Source organism: Xiphophorus couchianus, chromosome 6 (assembly GCF_001444195.1).
Source record: "Xiphophorus couchianus chromosome 6, X_couchianus-1.0, whole genome shotgun sequence".
Taxonomy (NCBI): Eukaryota; Metazoa; Chordata; class Actinopteri; order Cyprinodontiformes; family Poeciliidae; genus Xiphophorus; species Xiphophorus couchianus.
Genome location: NC_040233.1, coordinates 27563684 through 27573470, shown reverse-complemented (window position 1 = coordinate 27573470; position 9787 = coordinate 27563684). Strand labels below are relative to the sequence as shown.

The 9787-nt window shown below is 40.3% G+C and overlaps 3 protein-coding genes across 5 annotated transcripts in view; 2 read left to right on the top strand and 1 right to left on the bottom strand.

Annotated features, from left to right (window-relative positions):
• Nucleotides 1-11: 11 nt before the first annotated feature.
• Nucleotides 12-1217, bottom strand: rnf182 (ring finger protein 182). Its single transcript, XM_028020300.1, has one exon. It carries the CDS (start codon nucleotides 1054-1056, stop codon nucleotides 250-252), a length of 807 nt encoding a protein of 268 aa, XP_027876101.1. The 5' UTR covers nucleotides 1057-1217; the 3' UTR covers nucleotides 12-249.
• A 2126-nt stretch (nucleotides 1218-3343) lies between these two features.
• Nucleotides 3344-6804, top strand: LOC114146333 (transmembrane and coiled-coil domains protein 1-like). 2 transcript variants are annotated; one of them, XM_028020307.1, is made up of 5 exons: nucleotides 3344-3516; nucleotides 4008-4309; nucleotides 4603-4738; nucleotides 5656-5724; nucleotides 5848-6804. In XM_028020307.1, exons 2-5 carry the CDS (start codon nucleotides 4026-4028, stop codon nucleotides 5926-5928), a joined length of 570 nt encoding a protein of 189 aa, XP_027876108.1. In that variant the 5' UTR covers nucleotides 3344-3516; nucleotides 4008-4025; the 3' UTR covers nucleotides 5929-6804. The 2 variants fall into 2 exon arrangements, with proteins under 2 accessions (XP_027876108.1, XP_027876107.1); XM_028020306.1 differs by having other exon boundaries at nucleotides 3364-3516; nucleotides 5656-6804.
• Nucleotides 6805-8009: 1205 nt separating this feature from the next.
• The window catches only part of ranbp9 (RAN binding protein 9), a 36857-nt gene continuing 35079 nt past the window's right edge, over nucleotides 8010-9787 (top strand). For both annotated transcript variants that reach the window (XM_028020202.1, XM_028020201.1), the window contains exon 1: nucleotides 8010-8668. In XM_028020202.1, coding sequence (XP_027876003.1) covers nucleotides 8452-8668 — 217 coding nt within the window. In that variant the 5' untranslated portion in view covers nucleotides 8010-8451. The remainder of the gene's footprint in view (nucleotides 8669-9787) is intronic.

Sequence of the window (9787 nt, the reverse complement as noted above, 5' to 3'; positions counted from 1 at the left end):
CCTCCTTTTTTTCTATCAATAAAGGTCCTAATCAATTAAAAGGTTCATCTATATCGATACACAATAAGATAACAAATCCACGGATATTTAAAGGTTTTTGAAGCAGATTCCTTAGAGAATTAGTAACTGGGTTATGAAGTGAGACTAAAGGGGATAAAAATGAGGTTTATTTAGGTCGTTCTCTCAGTGTCTAAGGCGGAAACATCCACATTACTTTCAGAGCTGTGATTGACCCGGTTCTTCTGCCCGTCACGGTGGCAAGCAGTGCCGTAGCTCATAGCAGACACACTGACAGACGCCGTAGATGAGGATCAAGACGAGGCTGGCGGGCACCAGGCTCACCAGCAGCACCCCGACCGTGGTCCGCTGCATGATGAGCAGGTAGACCCCCATGGGCAGCGAGCTGAAGTACAGCAGCCCCAGAACCCACACCAGAACCCGGGCCGAGGTCTGGCACAGCAGGGCCGTGCAGGTCCACACCGTCCACTGCTGGGAGGCGGAGGCCAGCGAGTCCGAACTGGACGAGTCCCGGGTCAGTCTGCAGGAGCCGACCCGGAGGTCCTGGGCCGCGGCCGGTGGAGGCTCCATGAAGGTGATGACTACGAAGTTAGGAGAGCTCCTGATGCTGGAGTAGGGGAGGCTGGAGGCAGAGTAGGACGGGTTGTTCCCCATCAGGGCGTTCAGGCGCCGCGGGCTGAGCAGCAGCTCCGCCTCAGAGTCCGGCTGGATCCGGAGGTTCCTCTGATTCCTGCTCTGCAGAGCCAGCCTCGCCACCAGGCTGCAGTCATCCGGCAGGTTCCTCACAGCCCCTTCCAGGAACCTGGTGGCGCAGCGACAGAACGGACACACCAGGGCGTCCGGCGGCGACTCGCCCAGGTCCAGGATCTTACAGAGACATTTGGAGCAAAGCCGGTGGCGGCACTCCAGGACCTTCGGCCTGCAGCTCTCCAGATTATACGCAGAGTAGCAGATCTTACACTCCATCTCATCAGAACCGAGCCCATCAGCGTGGGGCCCGGCGTCAGTAACATCCTCAAGGTTCTGCAGCTCGAGCATCTCAGACTTACCTAAACCTCAACCAGCTTCACATCGAGAGACGCAAGTCTCCACTTCACTGGAAACCCACAGTCCATTCCTGGGTTAAAAAGGCAATTTCAAAGTTTGCTTTGAAGCTCCTCACAAGTTGAGGTGACTGTGCCGAGGTTGAGGGAACCAAATCCTTTCACGGGCTGCAGGAGAAAAAGAGAGGGAAGGCGAAAAAGACTCTGACAGCAAGAGAGAGAGATGAAGGGATAACTGTTAACACAGCAAACAGCCGCGAAACGACAACAAAGCCGAGCCTGTGCAGACCGGAGCTGGAATTTTCGAGTCTGATCTTTTGTTACTCAGTGAAATTCAGTCCAATTAGTGCCTGATGCACACACACACACACACACACACCTACACACACACACACACACACAAAGGAAGCATATTTAATTCCTGATTACAGAGTGTAGCGTGAAAGTGCAAGAAAATATGAATCCATGTCATCAGATGATTTCAGCTGTCTGTGTTTGTGCATGATGTGAGTCAGAGAAATCACCTTCTCTCCACTATATATTTACAGAAATTTACTGAATAAACAGTTACAAGTGAACAAAAAATACAATTCTGGGACTAAATCACCAGTATGACACCAAAGACTGGGCCGTGTGCAGAAAGCAAAGGTTACTAAGATTTCCCATCATCTGAATTATTCTGACTGATCAGATCGGATCTGTAATCAGTTCATGACCAGCTCTGATTTCTGAACTCAGAACTTTTCCACTTCATCATTTCAGCCAAAGAGAGTCAAACATTCAGTCGTACTTGCTGGTTGTTCAGTGGGACATTATTTGTTTTTATTAACTTTGGGTTTAAATGTATTTTCCAGGAACATGGAACCATTTAATAGCACAATCAATAAACTGTGTTTCCTTCAGAAGTTATGGAAATACAGAGTTGGGTAGTAACTAGTGACTTTTACTCAAATGCAATTAGTTTAGTGACTTGTTTTGAAAAAAATTACTTTATCAGTATTTTTGATCTACTGTTTGTTTTACTTTTACTTGAGTAATTTTATTATGAAGTATCTTTACTCTTACTTGGGTAAGATTTCTGGATTTTCTACCCACTGGAATAAAAATCAAATCAAATCAAATCAAATTTTATTTGTAAAGCACGTTTCAGCAGCAAGGCATTTCAAAGTGCTTCACATCATATCAAACACAGAAACACAATGCAAGATAGAATCAATAATCAAAACACATTAAGTCAAATTCCATAATTGATTACGTTTCAAATACAATCCTAAACAGGTGAGTTTTAAAAAAACAAACATGTTTTACCCAAACTTTCACACAGAAACTGAAAGAAACTGATTTGGGAAAAAAATATTCTGCCTGATTTTGCTATTTTTTTTATTAATTATATGAATTATTGTCATTTTCATCCTTAAAATGTCAAAATTTCCACTTAACCTTATAATTTGGTCCGTCTGATGATGTAATTTGTAACTATTAAATGATTGATCATTTGACTAGTAAAATTTGTATCAAATAACTTTTTTAGTCTTACTTAGATAATTTCTTGGATGGATACTTTTTGCTTTTACTTCAGTAAAGACATGTTGAAGTGGTGCTACTATTGCTTGAGTATAATTTTTAGGTTTTCTGCCTCTGTAGAAATAAAACAAATCAAATCATTTAAAAACACTGGAACAATGAAGGCCAGTGGTCAAGCAGTTTTTAATGTTGTCTGCAAAAATGACAAGAACATTTAAAAGTTTAATATTGTTTTGATTCATTTAAATTAGAAGTTTCTTTATTTATTAAAATTAAACAGCAGAAAGACGAACAACCAATCCTCCTAAAGCACCAGCAGAGGGCGACAAAATATACAAATCTGAAGAGTCTCGATTCAAAAAATCTGGAAAACAAAAGGAAAGAGAAGATTGAAATGTAATCTAACTTTACAGAATTTAAGTTCAATAAATTGAGAAATACTTCCAAAATTATTCACATTATTGTGAAAGAAATTCTTAATGTGGGGACAGGAAGTGGCCGTCGGTCTTTTTCGCCTCATTATTTCAGGAAAAGATTTCATCCTTGGAAAAAATACGGTCCTGAAGTTGGTTTAAAATCTGCTCTTATTTTCTTCATTTAGCTGTTTTTTTTTTTAAATTAACACGTCACTTCCCATGTTTACTTGAGACACATTTTAACACCTGGATTTCATTTCCCTACCTGTGCTCCTCAAAGGCTCGAGTATTTTTATTTTTCCATTTCTTTATTCAGAAAAGTAGACATGTGTGTTAGAAATCCTTTTTCAATGTTTTTTATAGCAATAAATCGCCTTTTTCCAACTGTAACTCTAACAATTTGTTGCTTAGCAACGTGAATGTAGTTCAACAGTTCAGCGGCGTCAGTCAGGTGGCGCAAACTATGACCCATTTCCGAACCCTGACCCGTTTCGGATGATCCGGTTTGAAGCCAGGTGAGTGAAATCATAATTCAGTTCAGCTTTTCTCATTTTCGTCTCCAGATCCGTTTTTGTTTGTTGGTGGAAACGATTCAAAACGGAGATGCTGAGCATGTCTGATTGATGCTAAAAAAAGAGCTGAATTTTTTAAATTAAACACTATATTGTGTAGATTAATTAATATTATTCATATAAACACATTTAAATAACGTGAAGAAGGACTTCAACACCGGATTATCAAAATAAAAGCATCTTATTATTTTTTGGAACAATCTAAGAAAATCTGGGGGGATGAAGGGGACAACAAAATTACTCAAATCTATACCAGGGTGTCCAAAGTGTGGCGCGGGGGCCTTTATTGGCCGGTGGACTGATTTTGTGCGGCTCCTGACTCCAATTCAAGAATCACACAAATTTATCCCTCAACACAAGCTGATGCATTTGGAGGCGTTTTATTTTTAACAGACAAATTTAAATCAGTGAAATTCTCCTTCTCCATCCGTAAGTCTGGCAGAGTGAAGGACATGCATGAAACCCACGAAGGTGAAGCTAGAGGCCGGAGGCACTCGTCATCCTCAAATTCTGTAGACAAGCTCCAGGCAAGCAGCACCAGAAGCAGATCTTCTTCCAGGGAAACTGTGAAGTCTCACAGTGAGAACAAAACCGCACTTGTGAATTCTGCGCTCACTGACATCCAGCACATCAGAGAAACCCATAAGTACCTCGAGAAATCCCTGAAAACCTTGAGAACCGAGTACCAGCGGGACCACAACCAGATGCTGCATGCGCTGGAGGAAGAAAGGTCAAGGTCAGTTCTGCCACTGCAAAAACAAAGAAAGGAACCAGACTTTTCCCTCAGAGTCCTGACTATAATCTCAGAATTAAGAATTTTTTGTCAAAATGTTTTTCAGAATTCTGACTTTTCTAAGAATTCAGATTTTAGTCTCAGAATTAAGAGTTTTCCTCTCAGATTTCTAACTTTTTTTCTGAATTTTGACTTTAACCTCTGAATACTGACTACATTATATTCAGAATTCTCACTTTTACCTCATAATTCAGAGTTCTGACTTGTTTTCGTGATGCGGTGTTTTGGGTTGGCAGGCTGAATGGTTTGGAGCGGGAACTCGCTTACCTGACTGAGCTCCATCAGAGGGAAACGTCGAACTTGAAAGAGGAGATAAGCAGCACAAAGAAAATCATTGACATTCGGTATAACGGCAAAGCAGAGGAGTTTTCTGTAAGCAACCAGTTAAGGTTTTCATGCATCACTGAGAGCCATGTTTCACTTCCTGCCTTAATACTCCAGATTTTCTGAAAATTCCAACTTTTTCTTTAAAAATGTACCTTTAATTCCCTACGGGAGACTCTTATGTTGTACATGGTATTTATGCTCAAAGAATCACATCTTGCTTTAATCCTGGAAATGTCCTTAAGGTGTTAGAAGTCTGACTTTGTAACTGTCTTTATGTTGCTCTGAATGTTCGGGTCTGAGTCCATCGCCACACCCAGACTGAAGTCTGACCTTTAGTTTCCAGTTGTAATAACTGAAGCTGTGCGGTGACTCTAGATGGTTCCTCTTTAGATCCAGATAACTTCAGTTTTATTTCCATTCAAATTAAACACTTGATATTTCTAACATGTTCAGTTTGAGATTTTGATGCTCCAGTAAAAGATGAATATGCTTTGAAGCTTTTTCTACAATAATTTTTCATGGGGTCCCAATATGACGGAAAAACTTATCATGATATGTTAGTCGACTTTAATAGCTATTGATTTATTGTTGTTTTTATATCTGAAATATGCCAAACCGGTGATGTGATCGTTTCTGTTTTATCCACAGTTTTCGTTCCACAACATTGTGTTTTATTTTTAAGCAGTTTTGAGGCACAGCATGAAACTGTTGCTGCGCAAGTTACTCGACAAGTTGTTGCTAGGCAACCAAAGAGTGAGTGAGTTAGTTGATTCCACTCACCTAGCTGAGCTAAAAGCCTTTCCAGATCCACGCGGTTCTGATCTGTGAAAGTATTGAGTATTTTATCAGATGTATTAGACATTGATAATGCATCTATTGCGATATTATCAATTTAGCGTTCAGCACCAGATTTCATTCCAATGATGTTATTTCCACTTTATCTCATCTTTTCTGTTCTGTAGGAAGCGCTGGAAAAATGCCAGAGCCATCTCCTGAAGATGGAGCTGCAGCAGCAGCAAGAGATGGATATTGTGAGACACGAAGACAGCATAGCACAGATTATCCTCGAAAAGCTGATCAGACTGCTGCTTGTTGTCATGTCGACCATCTTGGTGTTTGTGTGCACACTGAACCAAGGCATCTTGTTTTTCAAGTCATCCAAACACATCCTCTCTGCTGTTCTCCTGGCTGCCTTCCTCTTTCTCCTCTACAAGTACTGGAATACTGTTAGCTGATTGGAGCCCAAGAAGATGCAACAAATAAACCTTTTTGAAGACCATCAGCATTTATCTTATCTGGATCAATCCAGCTTGTAGTTTAGCTTGGAGTTCCTAGTTATTGACAAACACAAATTGTTTTAATAATTATAAAAGTCCTCAGTTTTGTTCACTGTCGTTTTAATTGATCATATATCCAAAGTTTGACCTTGTTTTCTCCAGTGCAGGCGTTTAGTATAAGCTTAAACCACCAGGGGGCGCTGTGGTCAATCCACTGCTCTCCAACATGTTTATCCCTGCATTAGCTGAGTGGATTAGCATTAGTATTAGTGTAATTGTAGATAGAAAAAAGACTAAATTTCCCCAAAAAAACTCAGATATTTTGAGTATGCTTCTCAGATTTTCTCTAGAATTTTTTCTTTAAAAAAATCCCAATATTCAAGTTAGCAGGCTTGGAAGTAATTTATTTTTCAAGAAGTTTATTTTTTCATTCACAGGAACATTTTAGGAAAGTTTCACCCCTTCAGACGCGTTCTCCAAACACGAGAACTGTTCCCAGAACAACTGGTCTCTTTTTGCTCATGGATCTCACGGATTAGAAACAATCCCTCCTGTTTCCAGAGGTCCTGATCTAAATCCGAGCAAATGTTTCCCAACGGGGAGTGAGACATCACTTCATCATTCCTTTATAGTGAGGAAATGAATTTTCCCACATGCTGCTGTGTTGTGAGGGACATTCACAGGCTGCTAAACCAAACAGGGAGGAAACGTTCTGTCTGTGCTTCACTTTTATTATTCACACCAGAATGTTTTGGCTCAAACAGGCCCAACAAGACGGCCTGCAGGACTGATGTTATTCTCACTTTACTACTTTGATTAAAAACGCCACATGTATATGTTGTACCTGCATCACTTTCACTATTGCAGTTTTGGTCTAACTGATTATAGACCTTTCCCTTCCACATAAACATTGACTTTAGACTGTCTTTAAGCAATTAATTTCATTTTCAAAGTAATTTGTGCAACTTTTTAACATCAAGCATTGCAAAAATAATGGTGATGCAGAAGATGTTTACCTTTAGAAAACCATAGCTGAGCTTTAAAGGCCAAATAATGTCTTTAAGATGTTTCTGGTTACTAAAAATAGATAATCTGAGCAAATACTAATTTCAGTTTTTAAATCATCAGTTCATTTATTAAAGGAAAATATTTTCCAAACCATTCTGACCTTGTGCAGAAAACTAATAGTCTCCTAACTTAGGAGAGTTGACTTAGGAGTCCTAAGTCAATTAGTTTTTGTCTTTACTGTCATTCTGGGGGAAATACAGCAGAATCGTTTTAACTTCATTTAGTTCTTAACCCATTTGGATGGGGCCTTCTTGTGTGCTTCTGGTCATTATTGTGCATAATAACTAAGTCCATGTAAGCTAAAAGTCATGAACTTACATCTAAACATCCTCAGGATTTTCTGTCATTCAGACAGCAAAGTACTGTTCATGTTTGAGCTGTTTGGTTGCCGGAAAGAGTCCGAAAAGAAGCAGACGAATGAAACCAGAACCAAATCAGATATTATCAGCACATATTTATTTTGAGAAGCCATGATGGGGCATCTTTTAAACTGTGTGACATAACTGAAGCTCAGCTGAGGTTTACAATAAGACTGATAATTATTGTTACAAGAGTTAAACTACCTCAAATAAATGCAACACAAGAATGAGGACAGACAGACAAATGAGGAATGTAGTTTGAACCAGTTTACATACTGGTTAAATATAAAAAAACATCCAAGCATTTGAATGGAAAGTTGAGTGGAAGAAAAACAAACAATGTATGTGGATTAGGGATAATTGGTGAAAACTTGAATAAACCAAATAAAATGACTTTTTATTCATGTCATATAAAAAGTTTGTTTGATTATTAATAATTTGATGTATTGAGGTTTATAATACAGACCGAGTGCAGTAGTGGGACAACAAAACGTAACAGTCTCTGACTGTAAAAGTACAGCTCAGTTTTTTGAGTACAGATTTGTCTGTTCATCTGTTTTTGCACATTCACAGTTACTGACTTCACATTCCCATAGGAAGTGAGTGGAGCTGCTCTCAGCCAATCAGACTCGCGGAACACGCTCCGACAACAAACAAAAGATCGAGCCTAGCCGAGCTTATTATACTTTAGTCGATCCGCCTGGACTAACGCTTTTGTTACTTGCTATCCACCCGGACCCGTTCGTCTGTGTCTCAGCCGCTCTCATCAGATCCTTTCCTGCAGATATTGTTCTCCGTAGTGTCTATGTTGTGGCTTTGTGTCAGCTAATGTCAACCTGAGCCATTTCAGCGATCAGTTCGGCTAAACACGTTAGCCAGGTTAGCTTCTAGGCTAACCAGCTCTGGCAGCCTCAATACGAACCAGCGAAGCCAGTTAGCTTAGCCTCCTAGCTAGCTAGCTTTGCTAACCCCCCTTTAAAACTCGACACTGACCGACTCCAGCAGTTCTGGCTTGTTACTGACAAGCCACTTCACCAAAAGCCGTGTGGTAGCCATGTCTGGACAGTCGACGGGCTGTGGGTTTCTGATGTCGGTCGTTGTTCACGGAGATTCGGCTCTGAACGAGCAGGAAAAAGAGCTAAACCAGCGACTTCGACGGCTCTATCCGGCCGTTAACGAAAACGAGACACCGCTTCCACGCTCCTGGAGCCCGAAGGACAAGTTTAGCTACATCGGATTGTCTCAGAACAACCTCCGCGTTCACTATAAAGGTATGACAAAAAGACACGTTCAGAGTTTGTCACTTTATTTAGTTTATGCTAACATGCTAGCCTAACTTCACCGCTAGCTTAGCGAAGGCAGCTGCTGTTTGTGGCTAAAAACAAAGTAGGCTGGGTAGACTGATCAACAACAAGGCGGAGAGGACATCTTGCAACCCGACCAGCTGGCGAGGTGCAGCCGCTGCCAAAATTCACCTCCCTGCTCGTTAGCTTCGCTTCTACCAGTTAACCAGCCTGCCAACCCCATTAACTGTCTCCGTGAAGCTTCCTGTGCTGACAGTCCGTCGACCTGTCATATTCTTTAATAAATAACCTACCAGAATAAACATTTTTGATTGAATACAGACTGTATCTGTTTCAGACAGGTCAGAAAAAGCCAAACTGTAGCAGGCTAATTTAGCATTACAGGTTGATTAGAAATGTGAGAAAATAGTGTCAAATGTCGAGGTTAGGTTCAAGCCTCCATGATGACATGTTAGATTAGTTCCTTGCTGCTAAGGGTTTAATATCAAGTGTCTTGTCTGACATCCTGGTTGGACTAGTTGCCTAGCAAAGCTATCATAGTGAAGGTTTTAGGTGTAGGCCTAGAAGAAAAGGCTAGGGCTTTAAAAAAAAAAGGTGCAACTGAGCTTCCTGGGTGTGTTCTGCTATTCTGGGTCTGACCGGGCCTCTGCACACACACACATCCTCTTCCTTGTTGCAGCCAGAATATTTTCCCCCTTTCCACAACAAATTCACTCCAATCCTACATAGCAAGCTTGCAAATGTTCAGCATCCTTACACACAGTAATACAAAGCTTGTATTTTTTTTTTTATCTCCGGGGAGCAAAGCATATTTCCAGATTTAAATCTGCAATTATCTGCTGATTTTATATAAAATTGTTTTGCAAGTCATTAGTTTTAATTAAGACCTATTTGTTTAGGATCTGCTTTATAAAGCTTTTTTGTTTTTGATTTAGTCTGTAAGTATTTTACTAAGCCTTTTATCAAATCTTAAGGCTTCACTGTTAAATATCAATTTACAGTAAAATCATTAGAAATCTGGAAAAAAACACTAGAAAATTTTCTAGTGTGCACTTATTTTCTAAACTGGAAATTAATTAAGGAGAA

What these genes read in the sequence shown, in the direction of transcription:
- rnf182 (XM_028020300.1), bottom strand. Translation starts at nt 1,056, where the DNA reads ATGCTCGAGCTGCAGAACCTTGAGGATGTTACTGACGCCGGGCCCCAC.
- LOC114146333 (XM_028020306.1), top strand. Translation starts at nt 4,026, where the DNA reads ATGCATGAAACCCACGAAGGTGAAGCTAGAGGCCGGAGGCACTCGTCA. An exon ending in CTGGAGGAAGAAAGGTCAAG is followed by an intron (nt 4,310 to 4,602) that starts GTCAGTTCTGCC and finishes TTGGGTTGGCAG; the next exon opens with GCTGAATGGTTTGGAGCGGG. An exon ending in GCAAAGCAGAGGAGTTTTCT is followed by an intron (nt 4,739 to 5,655) that starts GTAAGCAACCAG and finishes TCTGTTCTGTAG; the next exon opens with GAAGCGCTGGAAAAATGCCA.